At 44.4% G+C, this 27106-nt stretch overlaps 1 protein-coding gene across 1 annotated transcript in view; it reads right to left on the bottom strand.

Annotated features, from left to right (window-relative positions):
* Window positions 1-19088: 19088 nt before the first annotated feature.
* LOC109885228 (uncharacterized protein KIAA1522-like) overlaps window positions 19089-27106 on the bottom strand; it is a 265426-nt gene continuing 257408 nt past the window's right edge. Inside the window, exon 11 of the mRNA XM_031803674.1 lies at window positions 19089-21116. Within this exon, the coding sequence (XP_031659534.1) occupies window positions 19089-21116 (2028 nt within the window). The remainder of the gene's footprint in view (window positions 21117-27106) is intronic.

Below are 27106 nucleotides of genomic sequence, written 5' to 3' on the forward strand. Positions count from 1 at the left end.
CTTAAATGATCGTGCCCCAGGTCATATGAAAAACCACATTGACATGGTCTATAACCACCACAGTTACAATACCAGAGCTAGTGTTATGTCTTGTAATATCCCAAGAGTAAACAGTATTGGTAGGAACATGTTTCTCTATACAGGCATGTGTCTATGGAATAGCCTTCCCTTGGAGATCAAGCAAAGAATAAGTAGAAACAGATTTAAAAAGGTTTTCATTTGGACAAGGTTGTCTTAGTCAGAGAAACCACTACACCGCCCCTTGTGCTGGTCGGGTGTATTGATTTGAAGGATCGGTATGATGTGCAATGAATAGATTGTTTTAATGAATATGGTTGATTTTTAAGGTTAGGGAGACGTGAATAGTGCAACTTTTTAGGATGTCAATATAAATGAATGTATTTATGGTTGTTTGTAATTTTTTTCTTGTCTTTTAATCATTATATGTGTTTTTGTTTTTACCATCGAGGACCACTTTGGAAACAAGCGTTTTAATGAATACTTTCAAGTGATATCCTCTGGGTACACATTGTACATTTTGTTGTATGTCTGTTACCCAAAATAAACTAAAGGCCAGGTCATCTGATGCATAACTCTGTCACTCTCCTTCTTGGTCAAATAGACCGTACACAGCCTGGAGGCTCAACGTGGCTCAGAACCCCTCTGGACCGATGGCACTGTGTAGGCTAGGTCAAACAACACACTCAGAACCCCTCTGGACCGATGGTACTGTGTAGGCTAGGTCAAACAACACACTCAGAACCCCAGAACCCCTCTGGACCGATGGCACTGTGTAGGCTAGGTCAAACAACACACTCAGAACCCCTCTGGACCGATGGCACTGTGTAGGCTAGGTCAAACAACATGGCTCAGAACCCCTCTGGACCGATGGTACTGTGTAGGCTAGGTCAAACAACACACTCAGAACCCCTCTGGACCGATGGCACTGTGTAGACTAGGTCAAACAACACACTCAGAACCCCTCTGGACCGATGGTACTGTGTAGGCTAGGTCAAACAACACACTCAGAACCCCAGAACCCCTCTGGACCGATGGCACTGTGTAGGCTAGGTCAAACAACATGGCTCAGAACCCCTCTGGACCGATGGTACTGTGTAGGCTAGGTCAAACAACACACTCAGAACCCCTCTGGACCGATGGTACTGTGTAGGCTAGGTCAAACAACACACTCAGAACCCCTCTGGACCGATCGCACTGTGTAGGCTAGGTCAAACAACACACTCAGAACCCCTCTGGACCGATGGTACTGTGTAGGCTAGGTCAAACAACACACTCAGAACCCCTCTGGACCGATGGTACTGTGTAGGCTAGGTCAAACAACACACTCAGAACCCCTCTGGACCGATGGTACTGTGTAGGCTAGGTCAAACAACATGACTCAGAACCCCTCTGGACCGATGATACTGTGTAGGCTAGGTCAAACAACACACTCAGAACCCCTCTGGACCGATGGCACTGTGTAGGCTAGGTCAAACAACACACTCAGAACCCCTCTGGACCGATGGTACTGTGTAGGCTAGGTCAAACAACGTGGCTCAGAACCCCTCTGGACCGATGGCACTGTGTAGGCTAGGTCAAACAACACACTCAGAACCCCTCTGGACCGATGGCACTGTGTAGGCTAGGTCAAACAACACACTCAGAACCCCTCTGGACCGATGGTACTGTGTAGGCTAGGTCAAACAACATGGCTCAGAACCCCTCTGGACCGATGGTACTGTGTAGGCTAGGTCAAACAACACACTCAGAACCCCTCTGGACCGATGGTACTGTGTAGGCTACGTCAAACAACACACTCAGAACCCCTCTGGACCGATGGTACTGTGTAGGCTAGGTCAAACAACATGGCTCAGAACCCCTCTGGACCGATGGTACTGTGTAGGCTAGGTCAAACAACATGCTCAGAACCCCTCTGGACCGATGGTACTGTGTAGGCTAGGTCAAACAACATGCTCAGAACCCCTCTGGACCGATGGTACTGTGTAGGCTAGGTCAAACAACACACTCAGAACCCCTCTGGACCGATGGTACTGTGTAGGCTCGGTCAAGCAACATGGCTTCTTCTGGCATTGTACAGAAACAGACTATTCTCTATTACTGCAGTCTCGAGAGGATCTTTATAGTATACCTACGATAGATGTCACATCTTTATAGCAATGATCTATTGTGGACTTCTGGTGACCATTAAAAATGGTGTGCATGTGTGTTAAACACGAATCAGAGAGCCAATGCACCGCCACAAGTTTAGTTCTGAACTTTTTATTGAAAGACAGACAGACAGACCTTATAAAGAATAAGGACAGGTGGCAGGCCAACATCTGAGAGGGTCTCAAGAAGTTTACAGATAGAAACAAAGATATTATTCACATCAGAAGAAGATGAACAAAGCAGTATACAGTAGAATCAATCAAGTTCAACATGATCAAAACCAGTCAACAAGGGCCTCCCGAGTGGTGTAGTGGTCTAAAGGCTACTAGAGATCCTGGTTCAAGTCCAGGCCCTGTCACAGCCGGCCGTGACCGGGAGATCCCCGGGTTAGGGGAGGGTTTGGCCGGCAGGGATGTCCTCGTCTCATCGTGCTCTAGCGACTCCTTGTGGCGGGCCGGACGCAGTGCACGCTGACATGGTCGCCAGGTGTTATGGTGTTTCCTCCGACACATTGGTGCGGCTGGCTTCCGGGTTAAGTGGGCATTGTGTTGGGTTGAGCAGTGCGTTTGGGTTGTGTTTCGGAGGACGCGCGGCTCTCGACCTTCGCCTCTCCCGAGTCCGTACGGGAGTTGCAGCGATGAGACAAGACTGTAACTACCAATTGGATACCAGGAAATTGGGGCGAAAAAATTGGTAAAAAATAAAAAATATAAAAACTGTCAACAGATCAGGGAAAAGGAACAATGAAACAGTTTGTGTGTCAAAGAGCGTGAGAGTGTTACATACATAGTCAGTCAGTGTATATAAACATCAACATCCCCTCTGGTTTTTACTACAGGCTAGGTTTTCTGTACAAGTGGACACACTACAGGACATACCCAACTAGTCGTGATCATGTGTTTACACACTCAACAATAATTAAATAATTTTATTAATTAATAAACATTTTTAAAAAGGACAAATACACAAAAAAAAGTTGACGGGAAATGGGTTGATTTGAAACAGCCTCGGTCCCAAATTACACCCTATTCAGTGTTTCCCATCTCCAGTCCTCCAGTACCCCCAACAGCCCAACTCCAGTCCTCCAGTCCTCCCAACAGCCCAACTCCAGTCCTCCCAACAGCCCAACTCCAGTCCTCCAGTACCCCCAACAGCCCAACTCCAGTCCTCCAGAGATGGGCTGTTGGGGGGACTGGAGTTGGGCTGTTGAGGGGACTGGAGTTGGGCTGCTGGGGGTACTGGAGGACTGGAGTTGGGCTGTTGGGGATACTGGAGGACTGGAGTTGGGATGTTGGGGGGACTGGAGGACTGGAGTTGGGAAACACTGCCCTACATAGTGCACTACTTGGGGTCTGGTCATAAGAAGCACACTATATTGAGAATGGAGTGCATGCTGGGACAAAGATACTCTCTACAGGGGACAGGCCTTAGTTTAATAATAACCATTTTAGGATATGATGATGATGACAAAAGAGGAATCTATTCAGTTTATTTTATTTACAGTTTGGGAGGGATCATTAAAGGAGATGACGAGTAGAGGAGAGGAGAGGAGAGGAAGGGAGCGTAGAGTAGAGTAGAGTAGAGTAGAGTAGAGGAGAGGAGAGGAGAGGAGAGGAGAGGAGAGGAGAGGAGAGGAGAGGAGAGGAGAGGAGAGGAGAGGAGAGGAGAGGAGAGGAGAGGAGAGGAGAGGAGAGGAGAGGAGAGGGGATCAGTCATGTGTAGAGTAGAGTAGAGGGGATCAGTCATGTATAAAGTACAGGAGAGGAAGGGAGCGTAGAGTAGAGGGGATCAGTCATGTGTAGAGTAGAGAGGATCAGTCATGTGTAGAGTAGAGTAGAGGGGATCAGTCATGTGTAGAGTAGAGGGGATCAGCCATGTGTAGAGTAGAGTAGAGGGGATCAGTCATGTGTAGAGTAGAGGGGATCAGTCATGTATAGAGTAGAGTAGAACGGATCAGTCATGTGTAGAGTAGAGTAGAGTAGAGGGGATCAGTCATGTGTAGAGTAGAGGGGATCAGTCATGTATAGAGTAGAGTAGAGTAGAGGGGATCAGTCATGTGTAGAGTAGAGGAGATCAGTCATATGTAGAGTAGAGTAGAGCGGATCAGTCATGTGTAGAGTAGAGTAGAGAGAATCAGTCATGTGTAGAGTAGAGTAGAGGGAATCAGTCATGTGTAGAGTAGAGGGGATCAGTCATATGTAGAGTAGAGTAGAGCGGATCAGTCATGTGTAGAGTAGAGTAGAGAGAATCAGTCATGTGTAGAGTAGAGTAGAGGAAGGGAGCGTAGAGTAGAGGGGATCAGTCATGTGTAAAGTAGAGTAGAGGGGATCAGTCATGTATAAAGTAGAGGAGAGGAAGGGAGCGTAGAGTAGATGGGATCAGTCATGTGTAGAGTAGAGAGGATCAGTCATGTGTAGAGTAGAGTAGAGGGGATCAGTCATGTGTAGAGTAGAGGGGATCAGTCATGTGTAGAGTAGAGTAGAGGGGATCAGTCATGTGTAGAGTAGAGGGGATCAGTCATGTATAGAGTAGAGTAGAGCGGATCAGTCATGTGTAGAGTAGAGTAGAGTAGAGGGGATCAGTCATGTGTAGAGTAGAGGGGATCAGTCATGTATAGAGTAGATTAGAGCAGATCAGTCATGTGTAGAGTAGAGTAGAGTAGAGTAGAGTAGAGTAGAGTAGAGTAGAGGGGATCAGTCATGTGTAGAGTAGAGTAGAGCGGATCAGTCATGTGTAGAGTAGAGTAGAGTAGAGGGGATCAGTCATGTGTAGAGTAGAGGGGATCAGTCATGTATAGAGTAGATTAGAGCAGATCAGTCATGTGTAGAGTAGAGTAGAGTAGAGTAGAGTAGAGGGGATCAGTCATGTGTAGAGTAGAGTAGAGCGGATCAGTCATGTGTACAGTAGAGTAGAGTAGAGGGAATCAGTCATATGTAGAGTAGAGTAGAGGGAATCAGTCATGTGTAGAGTAGAGTAGAGGGAATCAGTCATGTGTAGAGTAGAGGGAATCAGTCATGTGTAGAGTAGAGGGAATCAGTCATGTATAGAGTAGACTGTCCACATCATCCTGTCACTGCCCAACTCTGTTGAGAGACTGAATCAACTCTGTTTTGAGACTGAATCAACTCTGTTTTGAGACTGAATCAACTCTGTTGAGAGACTGAATCAACTCTGTTGAGTTTTACCGTCAGGGGTGGGATCAATTCCATTTCACCCCAATCAATTCAGGAGATTAATTTGAATTCAATTCATTTCTGATTCTTCAAATGAATTGAACAATCCAGAGTGCGAATTATACGGTGACATTCGGGGGGGATAACAAAAAGAGTACTTTATTAACAATAAAGATTTTTTATAAACTTTTAATATTTAATTTCTCCAAAATATCTCCAGCATCCAGACAGTGCACTGTGCACCAGCCATTTCAGGAACGGACAGAGACATCTGGAATAAAACACCCAAAGAGTGGAATGACATTCGGTGATGTCCCCCCCAAAAACCTGGGAACACCTGAGAACTAACGGAATATCATCATGGGACCGGACAAAATCTGAACCAATCATACAAGTCTATGTTTCACAAGTTTGGACATCAAAGAACAGAACAGCAGAATACAGTACAGTAGAATACAGTAGAATACAGTAGAGTACAGAACAGTAGAATACAGTACAGTAGAATACAGTAGAATACAGTAGAGTACAGAACAGTAGAATACAGTACAGTAGAATACAGTAGAATACAGTAGAGTACAGAACAGTAGAATACAGTACAGTAGAATACAGTAGAGTACAGAACAGTAGAATACAGTACAGTAGAATACAGTAGAGTACAGAACAGTAGAATACGGAACAGAACAGTAGAATACAGTAGAGTACAGAACAGTAGAATACAGTAGAGTACAGAACAGTAGAATACAGAACAGAACAGTAGAATACAGAACAGTACAGAACAGTAGAATACAGTAGAATACAGTACAGTAGAATACAGTAGAGTACAGAACAGTAGAATACAGTACAGAACAGTAGAATACAGTAGAATACAGAACAGTAGAATACAGTACAGAACAGCAGAATACAGAACAGTACAGAACAATAGAATACAGTAGAATAGAGTACAGAACAGTAGAATACAGAACAGTACAGAACAGAACAGTAGAATACAGTAGAATACAGTACAGAACAGAACAGTTGAGTACAGTACAGAACAGTAGAATACAGCAGAATACAGAACAGTACAGAACAATAGAATACAGTAGAATAGAGTACAGAACAGTAGAATACAGAACAGTACAGAACGAACAGTAGAGTACAGAACAGTAGAGTACAGAACAGAACAGTAGAATACAGAACAGTACAGAACAGTATAATACAGTACAGTATAGAACAGTAGAATACAGAACAGTAGAATACACAACAGTACAGAACAGTAGAATACACAACAGTACAGAACAGTAGAGTAGAGTACAGTACAGAACAGTAGAATACAGAACAGTACAGAACAGTACAGAACAGTACAGAACAGTAGAATACACAACAGTACAGAACAGTAGAGTAGAGTACAGTACAGAACAGTAGAATACAGAACAGTACAGAACAGTAGAGTACAGTACAGTACAGAACAGTAGAATACAGAACAGTACAGAACAGTACAGAACAGTACAGAACAGTAGAATACAGAACAGTACAGAACAGTACAGAACAGTACAGAACAGTAGAATACACAACAGTACAGAACAGTAGAGTACAGTACAGTAGAGAACAGTAGAATACGGTACAGTACAGAACAGTAGAATACAGTACAGTACAGAACAGTAGAGTACAGAACAGTACAGAACAGTAGAATACACAACAGTACAGAACAGTAGAGTACAGTACAGTAGAGAACAGTAGAATACAGTACAGTACAGAACAGTAGAATACAGTACAGTACAGTAGAATACAGAACAGTACAGAACAGTAGAATACAGTACAGTACAGAACAGTAGAGTACAGTACAGAACAGAACAGTAGAGTACAGTACAGAACAGTAGAATACAGAACAGTACAGAACAGTAGAATACAGTACACTGCAGTAGAACACAGTACAGTACAGAACAGTAGAATACAGAACAGTAGAATACAGAACAGTAGAATACAGAACAGAACAGTAGAATACAGAACAGTAGAATACAGAACAGAACAGTAGAATACAGAACAGTAGAATACAGAACAGAACAGCAGAATACAGAACAGTAGAATACAGAACAGTAGAACACAGTACAGTACAGAACAGTAGAGTACAGAACAGAACTGCAGTAGAACACAGAACAATACAGTAGAAACGTAAAATACTTTACAGTACAGTACAATAGAATACGGTAGAATAGAGTACACTACAGAACAGTAGAATACAGTACAGTACAGAACAGTAGAGTACAGTACAGTACAGTAGAGTACAGTACAGTACAGTAGAGTACAGTACAGTACAGAACAGTAGAATACAGTACAGTACAATAGAATACGGTAGAAGACAGTACAGTACAGTAGAGTACAGTACACTACAGAACAGTAGAATACAGTACAGTACAATAGAATATGGTAGAATAGAGTACACTACAGAACAGTAGAATACAGTACACTACAGAACAGTAGAATACAGTACAGTACAGAACAGTAGAATACAGTACAGTAGAGTAGAGTAGAATACAGTACAGTACAGAACAGTAGAATACAGTACAGTACAGTAGAGTACAGTACAGAACAGTAGAATACAGAACAGTAGAGTACAGTACAGAACAGTAGAATACAGAACAGTAGAGTACAGTACAGAACAGTAGAGTACAGTACAGAACAGTAGAATACAGTACAGTACAGAACAGTAGAATACAGAACAGAACAGTAGAATACAGTACAGTACAGAACAGTAGAGTACAGTACAGAACAGTAGAGTACAGTACAGAACAGTAGAATACAGAACAGTAGAGTACAGTACAGAACAGTAGAATACAGAACAGTAGAATACAGTACACTACAGAACAGTAGAATACAGTACAGTAGAGAACAGTAGAATACGGTACAGTACAGAACAGTAGAGTACAGTACAGAACAGTAGAGTACAGTACAGTACAATAGAATATGGTAGAATGCAGTACAGTACAGTAGAGAACAGTAGAATACAGTACAGTACAGAACAGTAGAATACAGTACAATACAGTAGAATACATTACAGTACAGTACAATACAGTAGAATACAGTACAATACAGTTCAGTAGAGTAGAGTTCAGTAGAGTTCAGTAGAGTAGAGTACAGTAGAGTTCAGTAGAGTTCAGTAGAGTTCAGTAGAGTAGAGTACAGTAGAGTTCAGTACAGTACAGTAGAATACAGTACAGAACAGTAGAATACAGTACAGTACAGAACAGTAGAATGCAGTACAGTACAGAACAGTAGAATGCAGTACAGTACAGAACAGTAGAATACAGTACAGAACAGTAGAATACAGTACAGAACAGTAGAATACAGTACAGTACAGTGCAGTACAGTACAGAACAGTAGAATGCAGTACAGAACAGTAGAATACAGTACATTACAGTACAGTAGAGTTCAGTAGAGTTCAGTAGAGTAGAGTACAGTAGAGTTCAGTGCAGGACAGTAGAATACAGTATATTACAGAACAGTAGAATACAGTACAGTACAGCTGTACTCAACTCGTTTGCTCTACTGTGTACTGTACTGTATTAAACTCTTGTGTGTATTATATTGTATTAAACTCTACTGTACTGTACTGAACTCTACTGAACTCTACTGAACTGTACTGTACTGTACTGTACTCTACTGAACTCTAATCTACTGAACTTTACTGTACTCTACTGAACTTTACTTTACTCTACTGTAAGCTACTGAACTCTACTGTACTGAACTTTACTGTACTCTACTGAACTTTACTTTACTCTACTGTAATCTTCTGAACTCTACTGTACTGTACTGAACTTTACTTGACTCTACTGTAATCTACTGAACTATACTGTACTGTACTGAACTTTACTGCACTCAACTGTACTCTACTCTACTGAGCTCTACTGTGTACTGTACTGTATTAAACTCTACTGTACTCTACTGTACTCTACTCTCCTGAACTCTAATGTACTGTACTGAACTCTACCTTACTGTAATATACTGTCCTCTACTGAACTCAACTGAACTCTACTCTATTGTACTCTACTGAACTCCACTCTACTGTACTGTACTGAAATCTACTCTACTGAACTCTACTCTACTGTACTGTACTGAAATCTACTCTACTGAACTCTACTGAACTCTACTCTATTGTACTCTACTGAACTCCACTCTACTGAACTCTACTCTACTGATCGCTACTGAATTCTACTCTACTGAACTATACTCTACTAAACTCTACTCTACTCTACTCTACTGTACTGAACTATAATCTACTGTACTCTACTGTACTATACTCTACTGAACTCTACTCTACTGTACACTACTGAACTCTACTGAACTCTGCTGTACTCTACTGTAATCTACTCTACTGAACTCTTCTTGAACTCTACTGTACTGTACTCTACTGAACTCTACTCTACTGAACTATACTGTACTGTGCTGTACTGTATTGAACTCTACTCTACTGAACTCTACTGTACTCTATTCTACTGTACTCTACTCTACTGAACTCGACAGTGCACTCTACTGTATTAAACTCTACTGTACTGTACTAAACTCTACTCCACTGTAATGTACTATACTCTACTGTACTGTACTCTGCGGTGTACTCTACTGTATTAAGCTCTACTATACTGTACTGAACTCTACTCTACTGAACTCTACTGTACTCTACTGAACTCTACTGTACTCTACTCTACTGTACTCTACTCTAGTGAACTCGACAGTGCACTCTACTGTATTAAACTCTACTGTACTGTACTAAACTCTACTCCACTGTAATGTACTATACTCTACTGTACTGTACTGAACTCTGCGGTGTACTCTACTGTATTACACTTCACTGTACTCTACTGTATTAAGCTCTACTGTACTGTACTCGACTCTACTCTACTGTACTGTACTGAACTCCCCTGTACTGTACTGAACTCTACTGTACTGAACTCTACTATACTGCACTGAACTCTACTGTACTGTACTGAACTCTACTGTACTGTACTAAACAGTAGAATACAGTACATAACAGTAGAATACAGTACAGAACAGTAGAATACAGTACAGAACAGTAGAATACAGAACAGAACAGTAGAATACAGAACAGTACAGAACAGTAGAATACAGTACAGAACAGTAGAATACAGAACAGAACAGTAGAATACAGAACAGTAGAATACAGAACAGTACAGAACAGTAGAATACAGTACAGTACAGAACAGTAGAATACAGAACAGTACAGAACAGTAGAATACAGAACAGTACAGAACAGTAGAATACAGAACAGTACAGAACAGTAGAATACAGTACAGTACAGAACAGTAGAATACAGAACAGTAGAATACAGAACCGTACAGAACAGTAGAATACAGTACAGAACAGTAGAATACAGAACAGTACAAAACAGTAGAATACAGAACAGTACAGAACACTAGAATACAGAACAGTACAGTAGAGTACAGAACTGTAGAATACAGAACAGAACAGTAGAATACAGAACAGTACAGAACAGTAGAATACAGAACAGTACAGTAGAGTACAGAACTGTAGAATACAGAATAGAACAGTAGAATACAGAACAGTACAGAACAGTAGAATACAGTATAGAACAGTAGAATACAGTATAGAACAGTAGAATACAGAACAGAACAGTAGAATACAGAACAGTAGAATACAGAACAGTACAGAACAGTAGAATACAGAACAGTACAGAACAGTAGAATACAGTATAGAACAGTAGAATACAGTATAGAACAGTAGAATACAGTACAGACCAGAAGAATACAGAACAGTACAGAACAGTAGGATACAGAACAGTACAGAACAGTAGAGTACAGTACAGAACAGTAGAGTACAGAACAGTAGAATACAGAACAGAACAGTAGAGTACAGTACAGTAGAATACAGAACAGTACAGAACAGTAGAATACAGTACAGAACAGTAGAGTACAGAACAGTAGAATACAGAACAGTACAGAACAGTAGAATACAGAACAGTACAGAACAGTAGAATACAGTACAGAACAGTAGAGTACAGAACAGTAGAATACAGAACAGAACAGTAGAGTACAGTACAGTAGAATACAGAACAGTACAGAACAGTAGAATACAGTACAGAACAGTAGAGTACAGAACAGTAGAATACAGAACAGAACAGTAGAGTACAGAACAGTAGAATACAGAACAGAACAGTAGAATCCAGAACAGTAGAATACAGAACAGCACAGAACAGTAGAATACAGGACAGTAGAATACAGAACAGTACAGAACAGTAGAATACAGAACAGAACAGTAGAATACAGAACAGCACAGAACAGTAGAATACATGACAGTAGAATACAGAACAGTACAGAACAGTAGAATACAGAACAGTACAGAACAGTACAGTACAGTATAGAACAGTAGAATACAGTATAGAACAGTAGAATACAGAACAGAACAGTAGAATACAGAACAGTAGAATACAGAACAGTACAGAACAGTAGAATACAGTACAGTACAGACCAGAAGAATACAGTACAGTACAGAACAGTAGAATACAGTAGAGTAGAATACAGTACAGAACAGTAGAATACAGAACAGAACAGTAGAATACAGTACAGAACAGTAGAATACAGTACAGAACAGTAGAATACAGAACAGTACAGAACAGTAGAATACAGTACAGAACAGTAGAATACAGAACAGTACAGAACAGTAGAATACAGTACAGTACAGAACAGTAGAATACAGAACAGTAGAATACAGAACAGTAGAATGCAGAACAGTAGAATACAGAACAGTAGAATACAGAACAGTAGAATGCAGAACAGAATAGTAGAATACAGTACAGAACAGTAGAATACAGAACAATACAGAACAGTAGAATGCAGAACAGAATAGTAGAATACAGTACAGAACAGTAGAATATAGAACAGAAGAGTAGAGTAAAGAACAGTAGAATACAGAACAGTAGAATACAGAACAGAACAGTAGAATACAGAACAGAACAGTACAATATAGGACAGTACAGAACAGTAGAATACAGAACAGTACAGTAGAGTATAGAACTGTAGAATACAGAACAGAACAGTAGAATGCAGAACAGTACAGAACAGTAGAATACAGAACAGTACAGAACAGTAGAATACAGAACAGTAGAATACAGAACAGAACAGTAGAATACAGAACAGTAGAATACAGAACAGAACAGCAGAATACAGAACAGTAGAATACAGTACAGAACAGTAGAATGCAGAACAGTACAGAACACTAGAATACAGTACAGTACAGAACAGTAGAATATAGAACAGAAGAGTAGAGTAAAGAACAGTAGAATACAGAACAGAACAGTAGAATACAGAACAGAACAGTAGAATACAGAACAGAATAGTACAATATAGAACAGTACAGAACAGTAGAATACAGAACAGTACAGTAGAGTATAGAACTGTAGAATACAGAACAGAACAGTAGAATGCAGAACAGTACAGAACAGTAGAATACAGAACAGTAGAATACAGAACAGTACAGAACAGTAGAATACAGAACAGTAGAATACAGAACAGAACAGCAGAATACAGAACAGTAGAATACAGAACAGTACAGAACAGTACAGTGCAGTAGAATACAGTAGAGTAGAGTACACTGCAGTAGAACACAGTACAGTACAGAACAGTAGAATACAGAACAGAACAGTAGAATACAGAACAGAACAGTAGAATACAGAACAGTACAGAACAGTAGAATACAGAACAGTACAGTAGAGTACAGAACTGTAGAATACAGAACAGAACAGTAGAATGCAGAACAGAATAGTAGAATACAGAACAGAACAGTAGAATACAGAACAGTACAGAACAGTAGAATAGAGTACAGTACAGAACAGTAGAATATAGAACAGAAGAGTAGAGTAAAGAACAGTAGAATACAGAACAGAACAGTAGAATACAGAACAGAACAGTAGAATACAGAACAGAACAGTACAATATAGAACAGTACAGAACAGTAGAATACAGAACAGTACAGTAGAGTATAGAACTGTAGAATACAGAACAGAACAGTAGAATGCAGAACAGTACAGAACAGTAGAATACAGAACAGTAGAATACAGAACAGTACAGAACAGTAGAATACAGAACAGTAGAATACAGAACAGAACAGCAGAATACAGAACAGTAGAATACAGAACAGTACAGAACAGTACAGTAGAATACAGTAGAGTAGAGTACACTGCAGTAGAACACAGTACAGTACAGAACAGTAGAATACAGAACAGAACAGTAGAATACAGAACAGAACAGTAGAATACAGAACAGTACAGAACAGTAGAATACAGAACAGTACAGTAGAGTACAGAACTGTAGAATACAGAACAGAACAGTAGAATGCAGAACAGAATAGTAGAATACAGAACAGAACAGTAGAATACAGAACAGTACAGTAGAGTACAGAACTGTAGAATACAGAACAGAACAGTAGAATGCAGAACAGAACAGTAGAATACAGAACAGAACAGTAGAATACAGAACAGTAAAGAACAGTAGAATACAGAACAGAACAGTAGAATACAGAACAGAACAGTATAATACAGAACAGAAGAGTAGAGTACAGAACAGTAGAATACAGAACAGAACAGTAGAATACAGTACAGAACAGTAGAATACAGAACAGAACAGTATAATACAGAACAGAAGAGTAGAGTACAGAACAGTAGAATACAGAACAGAACAGTAGAATACAGAACAGTAGAATACAGAACAGAACAGCAGAATACAGAACAGTAGAATACAGAACAGTACAGAACAGTAGAATACAGAACAGAACAGTAGAATACAGAACAGTAGAATACAGAACAGTAGAATACAGAACAGTAGAATACAGAACAGTACAGAACAGTAGAATACAGAACAGTAGAATACAGAACAGTAGAATACAGAACAGTACAGAACAGTAGAATACAGAACAGTAGAATACAGAACAGTACAGAACAGTAGAATACAGAACAGAACAGTAGAATACAGAACAGTAGAATACAGAACAGTACAGAACAGTAGAATACAGAACAGAACAGTAGAATACAGTACAGTAGAGAACAGTAGAATACAGAACAGTACAGAACAGTAGAATACAGAACAGCACAGAACAGTAGAATACAGTACAGAACAGTAGAGTACAGTACAATAGAATACGGTAGAATAGAGTACACTACAGAACAGTAGAATACAGTACAGTACAGAACAGTAGAATACAGTACAGTACAGAACAGTAGAGTACAGTACAATAGAGTACGGTAGAAGACAGTACAGTACAGTAGAGTACAGTACAGTACAGAACAGTAGAGTACAGAACAGAACAGTAGAATACAGTACAGTACAGTGCAGTACAGTACAGAACAGTAGAATGCAGTACAGTACAGAACAGTAGAATACAGTACAGTACAGTGCAGTACAGTACAGAACAGTAGAATGCAGTACAGAACAGTACAGTACAGTACATTACAGTACAGTAGAGTTCAGTAGAGTTCAGTAGAGTAGAGTACAGTAGAGTTCAGTACAGGACAGTAGAATACAGTATATTACAGAACAGTAGAATACAGTAGAGTACAGCTGTACTCAACTCGTTTGCTCTACTGTGTACTGTACTGTATTAAACTCTTGTGTGTATTATATTGTATTAAACTCTACTGTACTGTACTGAACTCTACTGAACTCTACTGAACTCTACTGAACTCTACTGTACTGTACTCTACTGAACTTTACTTGACTCTACTGTAATCTACTGAACTCTACTGTACTGAACTTTACTGCACTCTACTGTACTCTACTCTACTGAGCTCTACTGTGTACTGTACTGTATTAAACTCTACTGTACTCTACTGTACTTTACTGTGCTGAACTCTACTCTCCTGAACTCTACTGTACTGTACTGAACTCTACCTTACTGTAATATACTGAACTCTACTCTACTGTACTCTACTGAACTCCACTCTACTGAACTCTACTCTACTGATCGCTACTGAACTCTACTCTACTGAACTATACTCTACTAAACTCTACTCTACACTATTGTACTGAACTATAATCTACTGTACTCTACTGAACTCTACTCTACTGTACACTACTGAACTCTGCTGTACTGTACTGAACTCTACTCTACTGAACTATACTGTACTCTGCTGTACTCTACTCTACTGAACTCTGCTGTACTCTACTGTACTCTACTGAACTCTTCTTGAACTCTACTGAACTCTACTCTACTGAACTCTACTCTACTGAACTCTACTGTACTGTGCTGTACTGTATTGAACTCTACTCTACTGAACTCTACTGTACTCTACTCTATTGTACTCTACTGAACTCTATTCTACTGTACTCTACTGAACTCTACTCTACTGAACTCGACTGTGTAGTCTACTGCATTAAACTCTACTGTACTGTATTCTACTGTGTACTCTACTGTATTAAACCCTACTGTACTGAACTCTACTGTACTGTACTGTACTGTAATGAACTCTACTCTACTGTATTGTACTATACTATACTGTCCAAACTTGTGAACCCAACTGTGGTTTGTGACTACTATGATTGCCCATTGTAGAAAATTCAATTGCAGAAATTCTGTAACGAATGTTTGGGGAAATTCCATTACCGATTTGGTAACGGTCAAGTTTTAATCACTTGATAATTCATAAACAACATGTATATCAGTAAAAGAACTATAACAAATTGATAGGTCTACCTGTACTTGTACTGCGGACTGTCATTATGCTCCTCCTCATGAGGGAGAGAAATTAGACAATATTGTGGTTGTGGTAGCAGAATTACAAGATACAAGGCGATATTTCTTAAACTTACAGAAGGAAGGAAAATGTCTCCAAAACTAAATATACAGTAAGTGTTGATATTCATTTACCTCTACCTCTCTACCGCACCGGCTGTCTCTACCTCTCTACCGCACCGGCTGTCTCTACCTCTCTACCGCACCGGCTGTCTCTACCTCTCTACCGCACCGGCTGTCTCTACCTCTCTCTCTCTACCGCACCTGCTGTCTCTACCTCTCTCTCTACCGCACCGGCTGTCTCTACCTCTCTCTCTACCGCACCGGCTGTCTCTACCTCTCTCTCTCTACCGCACCGGCTGTCTCTACCTCTCTCTCTACCGCACCTGCTGTCTCTACCTCTCTCTCTCTACCGCACCGGGTGTCTCTACCTCTCTACCGCACCGGCTGTCTCTACCTCTCTCTCTCTACCGCACCGGCTGTCTCTACCTCTCTCTCTACTGCACCGGCTGTCTCTACCTCTCTACCGCACCGGCTGTCTCTACCTCTCTCTCTCTACCGCACCGGCTGTCTCTACCTCTCTCTCTACCGCACCGGGTGTCTCTATCTCTCTCTCTCTACTGCACCTGCTGTCTCTACTTCTGAATGCTCAGCTATGAAAAGCCAATTGACATTTTCTCCTGAGGTGCTGACCTGTTGCACCCTCTACAACCACTGTGATTATTATTATTTGACCCTGCTGGTCATCTATGAACATTTGAACATCTTGGCCATGTTCTATTATAATCTCCACCCGGCACAGCCAGAAGAGGACTGGCCCCCCCTCATAGCCTGGTTCCTCTCTAGGTTTCTTCCTAGGTTTTGGCCTTTTCTAGGGAGTTTTTCCTAGCCACCGTGCTTCTACACCTGCATTGCTTGCTGTTTGGGGTTTTAGGCTGGGTTTCTGTACAGCACTTTGAGATATCAGCTGATGTACGAAGGGCTATATAAATACATTGTATTGATTGCTGTATTTATAACACCTTGTAAGAGTGTTTCTGAGACCCCATTTTCATCTGTTTGACCAGAAAGTCTTTGTTTATTCCTCATTTATAGGATGTATATATAGCTTCATTTCATGTGTGGGGGGCTCTTAGCTTTCATTTGATCCCCAATTTGACACGGCCGCCGTGTTGGTGCTCGTGGGCCCTGTTGGTGCTCGTAGGCCCTGTTGATGCTCGTAGGCCCTGTTGATGCTCGTGGGCCCTGTTGGTGCTGATGGGCCCTGTTGGTGCTGATGGGCCCTGTTGGCCCTGTTGGTGCTCATGGGCCCTGTTGGTGCTGATGGGCCCTGTTGGTGCTGATGGGTCCTGTTAGCCCTGTTGGTGCTGATGGGCCCTGTTGGTGCTGATGGGCCCTGTTGGTGCTGATGGGCCCTGTTGGTGCTGATGGGCCCTGTTGGTGCTCATGGGCCCTGTTGGTGCTGATGGGCCCTGTTGGTGCTGATGGGTCCTGTTAGCCCTGTTGGTGCTGATGGGCCCTGTTGGTGCTGATGGGCCCTATTGGTGCTCATGGGCCCTGTTGGTGCTCGTGGGCCCTGTTGGTGCTCGTGGGCCCTGTTGGTGCTCGTGGGCCCTGTTGGTGCTCATGGGCCCTGTTGGTGTTTGTGGGCACTTTTACATGGAAATTACTATTAGCATTATTTAGAGACCGTCTCCTCCCCCGTAGTTGGTCTTTGTTGCATTTAGGGGCCCTCCCCTGTAATTCGCACTCTGGAACAATCTCAATCTCATGTTTCTGGTGGAGTACTAGTGTCTAGTATAAACACTTGTTCATATGTAAAAACCCATCTGTTGCACTACTTATATCCAGTGACATACTACTTAGAATGAAGCAATATATTTAAGAATACATTACAGAATGGAAGAGGTCTTCTAGAATACATTATAGAATGGAAGAGGTCTTCTAGAATACATTATAGAATGGAAGAGGTCTTCTAGAATACATTATAGAATGGAATAGGTGTTCTAGAATACATTATAGAACAGAAGAGTTGTTCTAGAATACATTATAGAATGGAAGAGGTGTTCTAGAATACATTATAGAACAGAAGAGGTGTTCAGAATACATTATAGAACAGAAGAGGTGTTCTAGAATACATTATAGAACAGAAGAGGTGTTCTAGAATACATTATAGAACAGAAGAGGTGTTCTAGAATAGATTATAGAACAGAAGAGGTGTTCTAGAATACATTATAGAATGGAAGAGGTCTTCTAGAATACATTATAGAATGGAATAGGTGTTCTAGAATACATTATAGAACAGAAGAGTTGTTCTAGAATACATTATAGAATGGAAGAGGTGTTCTAGAATACATTATAGAACAGAAGAGGTGTTCTAGAATACATTATAGAACAGAAGAGGTGTTCTAGAATACAATATAGAACAGAAGAGGTGTTCTAGAATACATTATAGAACAGAAGAGGTGTTCTAGAATACATTATAGAACGGAAGAGGTGTTCTAGAATACATTATAGAACAGAAGAGGTATTCTAGAATACATTATAGAATGGAAGAGGTGTTCTAGAATACATTATAGAACAGAAGAGGTGTTCTAGAATACATTATAGAACAGAAGAGGTGTTCTAGAATACATTATAGAACGGAAGAGGTGTTCTAGAATACATTATAGAACAGAAGAGGTATTCTAGAATACATTATAGAATGGAAGAGGTGTTCTAGAATACATTATAGAACAGAAGAGGTATTCTAGAATACATTATAGAACAGAAGAGGTGTTCTAGAATACATTATAGAACAGAAGAGGTGTTCTAGAATACATTATAGAACAGAAGAGGTATTCTAGAATACATTATAGAACAGAAGAGGTGTTCTAGAATACATTATAGAACAGAAGAGGTATTCTAGAATACATTATAGAACAGAAGAGGTATTCTAGAATACATTATAGAATGGAAGAGGTGTTCTAGTGTGGATATTGGAACATCTTTAGATCCAAACCCCACCCACCCACCTTATAGGCCCTTCCCTGGCCTGGAGGATGGGGATTGGCTAGAATGGACTGCTCCCATCTGTCCCTCTCTCTCCTCCTGCTCACAGATTGGCTGGCCAGGGGAGTGGGTGGGCGGGGAGGGAGGAGGGTAGGAAGGAGGGGGGATGGTGAGGTGGGGGAGGGAGGGGAGAGGGGGTCTGGGGGAGGTGGGGAGGGGCGGGGGGGAAGAGGTAGAGGTGAGGGAGGAGGAGGTGGGGGAGAGATGAGAGGAGCGGGAGCGTGAGGAGGGGGAGGTGTGTGTGCTGCGGGGGGGTTCGGGTGGCGGGGGGCAGTCACTGATCTGTTCCAGGAGAGAGGGCATGTCCCCCTCGATCTTCTCCAGCACCGCCGCCATTTGCTTCTCGATCTGTTCGATCACGCTGTCCATCTGCCAATCAGCAGTACTACTACCATGACCTCTGACCCCAACACCTCCGTGCTCCAGTCCCCCATACATCCCTCCTCCACCCCCGCTGCCATACAGAGAGGAGCAGTAGGAACCCCCGTACCCCCCCAGCTCAATCTCCTGGCTGTATGCGGTGGTGTGTCGGCCTAGACTTGGGGAGCTTCCCAGGGCCCCTATGGTATAACTGTAGCTCCCCTCGGACGGTTTGGGTTCCCCCCTGGACATGCTGAACTCTACACTGTGCCTGTCTGCCCTCTGGTCTCTACCAATGGGGCTCGCGTCACCTCTTGGCCCTATTCCAGGTCCTACTCCTGAACCTACCCCTATTCCAAATATCCCTGCCCCTGCCCCTGCTCCAAATGTCCCTACCCCTCCCATCTCCATCCCAGTTCCTACCCCCATGGACCCTACACCCACCCCAACCTCCAGTCCAGCAGGCCTCTCAGCTACAGCCTCAGGGAGCTGGGTCTGACACCAGCTCCTATCATCCATCTCATGCTTCTTCTCCTCCACTGGAGCCTGCACTGCCGGCCTCCTGTCAGGGGGTGGCACTGTGGTAGTAACAGGAGCTGTAGGAGTGGGAGAGGCAGCAACAGGAGCTGTAGGAGTGATAGAGGCAGCAACAGGAACTGTAGGAGTGGTAGAGGTAGCAACAGGAGCTGTATGAGTGGTAGATGCAGCAACAGGAGCTGTAGGAGTGGTAGAGGCAGCAACAGGAGCTGTAGGAGTGGTAGAGGCAGCAACAGGAGCTGTAGGAGTGGGAGAGGCAGCAACAGGAACTGTAGGAGTGGTAGAGGCAGCAACAGGAACTGTAGGAGTGGTAGAGGCAGCAACAGGGACTGTAGGAGTGGTAGAGGCAGCAACAGGAGCTGTAGGAGGAGCAGGGCCTGGGCCGGTGTTGTGGAGTTGGGCGGCCATCTTGCGCCGTTGGGTGGTTGGAGTCTCGGGAGCGACAGAGGGCGGATGCTTCTTTTCAGCGTTGTTAGGCAACGATGATACTGCTCTTTTGGGTTCAGGGACGGAGATGGGGGTGGGATCCTGGGGCTTGGTGATGTCAGGGGTTACGGTGGGGATAGGAAGTGTTTTGGTCTCTGGGTTTGTTTTGGTTTTGCCCAATGCGGCAGCCATTTTGCCTGACGTCTTCTTCAAGGCTGGCTTCTCTGGCTCCTCCCCTGGAGGTTTGGAACTGGCATTTGATTGGCTGAGAGGTTGAGAGCGCTGTTCATTGGTGGCAGAAGGAGAGATCCCTACGGAGGGACTTAGAGGGCTCCTCCCCCCTACATTCTCCTCCTCCCCCCTCCTCCTCACCCCTAGTCCCCCGTTCATCTCCTCCCGCTCCGGGCTGGTTTCAACCATCACCTCTAGAGATACACTGCCTGGTGTCACCCCTCCTTCCTTAGTCTCCCCCACTCCTCCTCCTCCCTGGACCTCTCCTCCTCCTCCCCCCTGGACCTCTCCTCCTCCTCCTCCCTGGACCTCTCCTCCTCCTCCTCCCCCCTGGACCTCTCCTCCTCCTCCCCCCTGCCCTCCTGCCGCTGCCGCCTCGGCTGCAGCAGCTTCAGATGCACGAAGACGCTGCATGAAGGTGGTGACTCTGATCGCTTTCTGTAAAAGAGAGAGGGAGGGGGGCGGGGAGAGGGTGACCGGGGGAGGGGGGGAAGGAGGGTGGCCGGGGGAGGGGGGAGGAGGGTGACCGGGGGAGGCGAGGAGGGTGACATGGGGAGGGGTGGGGGGTGGTGACAGGGGGAGGGGGGTGACCGGGGGAGGGGGGGGGGGTGACCGAGGGAGGGAGGGGGGGGGGGTGTAATCAGATAATACATCACAGTACTGTACCTTCATACATCTTTACAGCATTACTTATGGTATGTATAGTTTGGTCTTAGTGGGAGAATATAAGGGGAATATATAATGACAAATATTTAGCATTGAAGCCCTGAACTGAAACATGGTGACAGAGCCAGGCTGTGAAACATGTCGACAGAGCCAGGCTGTGAAACATGTTGACAGAGCCAGGCTGTGAAACATGTCGACAGAGCCAGGCTGTGAAACATGTTGACGGAGCCAGGCTGTGAAACATGTCGACAGAGCCAGGCTGTGAAACATGTCGACGGAGCCAGGCTGTGAAACATGTCGACAGAGCCAGGCTGTGAAACATGTCGACGGAGCCAGGCTGTGAAACATGTCGACAGAGCCAGGCTGTGAAACATGTCGACGGAGCCAGGCTGTGAAACATGTCGACAGAGCCAGGCTGTGAAACATGTAGACGGAGCCAGGCTGTGAAACATGTCGACTGAGCCAGGCTGTGAAACATGTCGACGGAGCCAGGCTGTGAAACATGTCGACAGAGCCAGGCTGTGAAACATGTCGACGGAGCCAGGCTGTGAAACATGTCGACAGAGCCAGGCTGTGAAACATGTCGACGGAGCCAGGCTGTGAAACATGTCGACAGAGCCAGGCTGTGAAACATGGTGACGGTCAATATTTTGTCACTTCTTGACTTGGGATTGGGTGAGTGATTTCTATAACTAGACTGAAGCACAGTATGTATGGGTCAATGAACCAGGAACTATTTCAGAAGAATGAGACTTAACCACAGTATGTATGGGTCAATGAACCAGGAACTATTTCAGAAGAATGAGACTTAACCACAGTATGTATGGGTCAATGAACCAGGAACTATTTCAGAAGAATGAGACTTAACCACAGTATGTATGGGTCAATGAACCAGGAACTATTTCAGAAGAATGAGACTTAACCACAGTATGTATGGGTCAATGAACCAGGAACTACTTCAGAAGAATGAGACTTAACCACAGTATGTATGGGTCAATGAACCAGGAACTATTTCAGAAGAATGAGACTTAACCACAGTATGTATGGGTCAATGAACCAGGAACTATTTCAGAAGAATGAGACTTAACCACAGTATGTATGGGTCAATGAACCAGGAACTATTTCAGAAGAATGAGACTTAACCACAGTATGTATGTGTCAATGAACCAGGAACTATTTCAGAAGAATGAGACTTAACCACAGTATGTATGTGTCAATGAACCAGGAACTATTTCAGAAGAATGAGACTTAACCACAGTATGTATGTTTCACGCCCTGACCTTAGAGATCCTTTATTCTCTATTTTGGTTAGGTCGGGGTGTGACTAGGGTGGGCATTCTAGTTTTGTTATTTTGATGTTGGCCTGGTATGGTTCCCAATCAGAGGCAGCTGTCTATCATTGTCTCTGATTGGGGATCATATTTAGGCAGCCTTTTCCCACTGGGTGTTTGTGGGATCTTGTTTTTGTGTGGTGCCTGTGAGCAGTCCATTACTTCACGTTTCGTTTGTTTCTGTATTGTTTTGATGAGTTTCAATAATTAAACATGTGGAACTCTATGCACGCTGCGCCTTGGTCCGTTTATTCATTAAACGAACGTGACAGAAGATCCCACCACCCACGGACCAAGCAGGGTGCCCAGGAGGAGCAGGGATCCTGGGCCTGGGAGGAAAGCCAGGAGTGGAGGACATCCTGGACGTGGGACGAGATTATGGCAGGAGACAGAAGCCTGCCATGGAAGCAGGCGGAGGCAGCGAAGGAGCAGCAACGACGACACAGGGTTCGCGGCCACGACGGAAGCCCGAGAGGCAGCCTTAAAAAAATATTTTTGTATTTTTGGGTGGGGGCACACGGGTTGGTCGGCGGAGCTGAGGGTTGAACCAGAGCTAGTCTGGGAGAGGAAGGTGAACTTGGAGGGGAGTGAAGGGAGTGAATCAGAGACAGTCAGTGAGTTGATGGGGAAATTGGAGAAGTATTGTGTTGGTGTGTTGGTGCATGAGGCACGACATTCGCCCTAAGGAGCGTGTCCTCAGTTTAATGCCACCTGTGCCAGCTCTCCGCACTCGCTTTGAGGAGCTTGTTATCGTTCCGGTACAATGTGTGCCGGTTCTACGCACCGTGTCTCCAGTGCGCCTCCACAGCCCGCTACGTCCTGTGCCAGCTCCCCGCACTTGCCGTGCGAAGGTTGTCATCTGTCCAGGACACGTTGTTCCAGCTCTACGCTCCAGACCTCCAGTGCACCTCCACAGCTCAGTACGTCCTGTGCCGGCTCCACGCTCCAGGCCTCCTGTGCTAGCTCCACGCACCCGGCCTCCAGTGCGTCTCCTCAGCCCGGTACGCCCTGAGCCAGCTCCACGCACCAGGCCTCCAGCGACGGTCTGCAGTCCAGAGCCTCCAGCGACGGTTCCCAGTCCGGAGCCTCCAGCGACAGTTCCCAGTCCGGAGCCTCCAGCGACAGTTCCCAGTCCGGAGCCTCCAGCGACAGTTCCCAGTCCGGAGCCTTCAGCGACATTTCCCAGTCCGGAGCCTTCAGCGACAGTTCCCAGTCCGGAGCCTCCAGCGACAGTTCCCAGTCCGGAGCCTCCAGCGACAGTTCCCAGTCCGGAGCCTCCAGCGACAGTTCCCAGTCCGGAGCCTTCAGTGACAGTTCCCAGTCCGGAGCCTCCAGCGACAGTTCCCAGTCCGGAGCCTCCAGCGACAGTTCCCAGTCCGGAGCCTTCAGCGACAGTTCCCAGTCCGGAGCCTCCAGCGACAGTTCCCAGTCCGGAGCCTCCAGCGACAGTTCGCAGTCCGGAACCTCCAGCGACAGTTCCCAGTCCGGAGCCTTCAGCGACGACCCACGGTCCGGAGCTTCCGGCGACGATCCACGGTCCGGAGCTTCCGGCGACGATCCACGGCCAGGTTCCTCCAGCGACGATCCACGGCCAGGTTCCTCCAGCGACGATCCACAGCCAGGTTCGTCCAGCGACGATCCACAGCCAGGTTCCTCCGGCGACGATCCATGGCCAGGTTCCTCCGGCGATGTTCTACGGGCCGGAGCTTCCGGCTACGATTCACGGGCAGGTTCCTCCTCCGAGGATCCACGATCCGGTTCCTCCGGGGACGATCCATGGTCCGGAGCTTCCGGTGACGATACCCGCACCAGAGTCGCCACCGAAGCGGGCGGGTTCCGGGGGGGGGGGGGGGGGGGGGGGGGGGGGGGGGCGTGTACGCCCTGACCTTAGAGATCCTCTATTCTCTATTTTGGTTAGGTCGGGGTGTGACTAGGGTGGGCATTCTGGTTTTGTTATTTTGATGTTGGCCTGGTATAGTTCCCAATCAGAGGCAGCTGTCTATCATTGTCTCTGATTGGGGATCATACTTAGGCATGTTTCTGCATTGTTTTGGTGAGTTTCAATAATTAAACATGTGGAACTCTACGCACGCTGCGCCTTGGTCCGTTTATTCAACAAACAAACGTGACAGTATGTATGAGTCAATGAACCAGGAACTATTTCAGAAGAATGAGACTTAACCACAGTATGTATGGGTCAATGAACCAGGAACTATTTCAGAAGAATGAGACTTAACCACAGTATGTATGAGTCAATGAACCAGGAACTACTTCAGAAGAATGAGACTTAACCACAGTATGTATGGGTCAATGAACCAGGAACTACTGCAGAAGAATGAGACTTAACCACAGTATGTATGGGTCAATGAACCAGGAACTACTTCAGAAGAATGAGACTTAACCACAGTATGTATGAGTCAATGAACCAGGAACTACTTCAGAAGAATGAGACTTAACCACAGTATGTATGAGTCAATGAACCAGGAACTACTTCAGAGGATTGAGACTGAAGTACAGTATGTTTAAAACATTTTTTTAAATTGAACCTTTATTTAACTAGGCAAGTTAGTTTTTAGTTTTAAGAAGAAATTCATATTTACTATGATGGCCTACACCAGCCAAACTCGGACGACGCTGGGCCAATTGTGCGCCGCCCTACATGATTCCCAATCATGGCCGGTTTTGATACAGCCTGGATTCGAACCATGGTGTCTATAGTGACACCTCTAATACTGAAATGCAGTGCCTTAGACCTCTGAGCCACTCGGGAGCCAGCGTATGTATGGGTCAATGAACCAGGAACTACTTCAGAGGAATGAGATAGAGACAGGACCGGGCTGGATAGTCAATCACTGCATCTCAAAAATCCACAGTGGCTTCCTTTCTTTTCCTTCATCTGCACTGATCCTAACAGAGCTGGACAGGGGAAAGCACATGTCCTTCAAAACATTTAACCATTTTGCTTTCACCTGACCCATGTATCCTAGATCAGTGCTGATGTAGGAAAGGAAAGGAAGGAAGGAAAGGAAGCAAGGAAATGAAGAACACTTGAGATGCACCCGAAGAAGAGGAGGAAATCACAGATGGAACTCTTCTGGGATTGGCTGAGTGACAGTGGGCTGGATCGGAGTGGGAGGGGCTGAGGGAAGAGAGACTTTATCTCACCAATCAGACACGTTTCCTCTCTGTTTCTCTCTCACAGAAATACACTGATGGTGTTCATCTCCTTTGAGACTCCTAGTGGTGTCATCCCAAATGGAACCCTGTTCCCTGTATAGTGCACTACTTTAGACCAGAACCCTATAGAACCCTATTCCCTATATAGTGCACTACTTTAGACCAGAGCCCTATAGAACCCTATTCCCTATATAGTGTACTACTATAGACCAGGGCCCTAAAGAACCCTATTCCCTATATTGTGTACTACGTTTGACCAGGGCCCTATAGAACCCTATTCCCTATATTGTGTACTACGTTTGACCAGGGCCCTATAGAACCCTATTCCCTATATTGTGTACTACTATAGACCAGGGCCCTATAGAACCCTATTCCCTATATTGTGTACTACGTTTGACCAGGGCCCTATAGAACCCTATTCCCTATAGGGAGGAGGTCAGAGAACTGGCAGTGTGATGCCAGAATAAAAACCTATGTGAGCAAGACAAAGGAGCTGATCATGGACTACAGGAAAAGGAGGGCCGAACAGGCCCCATTGGTTGTAGTGGAGCGGGTCAAGAGTTTGAAGTTCCTTGGTGTCCACATCCCATCAACAATCTATCATGGTCTTAACACACCAAGACAGTCGTGAAGAGGGCACGACAAAACCTTTTCCCCCTCAGGAAACGGAAAAGATTTGTGATGGGTCCCCAGATCCTCAAAAATGTATACAGCTACACCATCGAGAGCATCCTGAACGGTTACATCACCACCTGGTATGGCAACTGCTCGGCATCCGACCGTAAGACGCTACAGAGGGTAGTGCGCACGGCAAGCGGTACCGGAGCACCAAGTCCAGGTCCAAAAGGCTCCTTAACAGCTTCTACCCCCCAAGCCATAAGACTGCTGAACAATTAATCAAATGGCCACCAGGACTATTTACATTGACCCCCCCCTCCCCCTTTTGTGTTTACACTGCTCCTACTCACTGTTTATTATCTATGAATAGTCACTACACCCCCAACTTGATGTACAAAATACCTCAACCCACCCTGCACACGGACCCCCTGTATATAACCTCCACATTGACTCGACTAACCTGTACCCTGCACACTGACTCGGTACCGGTACCCCCTGTATATAGCCTCCACATTGACTCTGTACCTGTACCCCCTGTATATAGCCTCCACATTGACTCTGTACCGGTACCCCCTGTATATAGCCTCCACATTGACTCTGTACCGGTACCCCCCTGTATATAGTCTCCACATTGAC

Source organism: Oncorhynchus kisutch, linkage group LG24 (assembly GCF_002021735.2).
Source record: "Oncorhynchus kisutch isolate 150728-3 linkage group LG24, Okis_V2, whole genome shotgun sequence".
Lineage (NCBI taxonomy): Eukaryota > Metazoa > Chordata > Actinopteri > Salmoniformes > Salmonidae > Oncorhynchus > Oncorhynchus kisutch.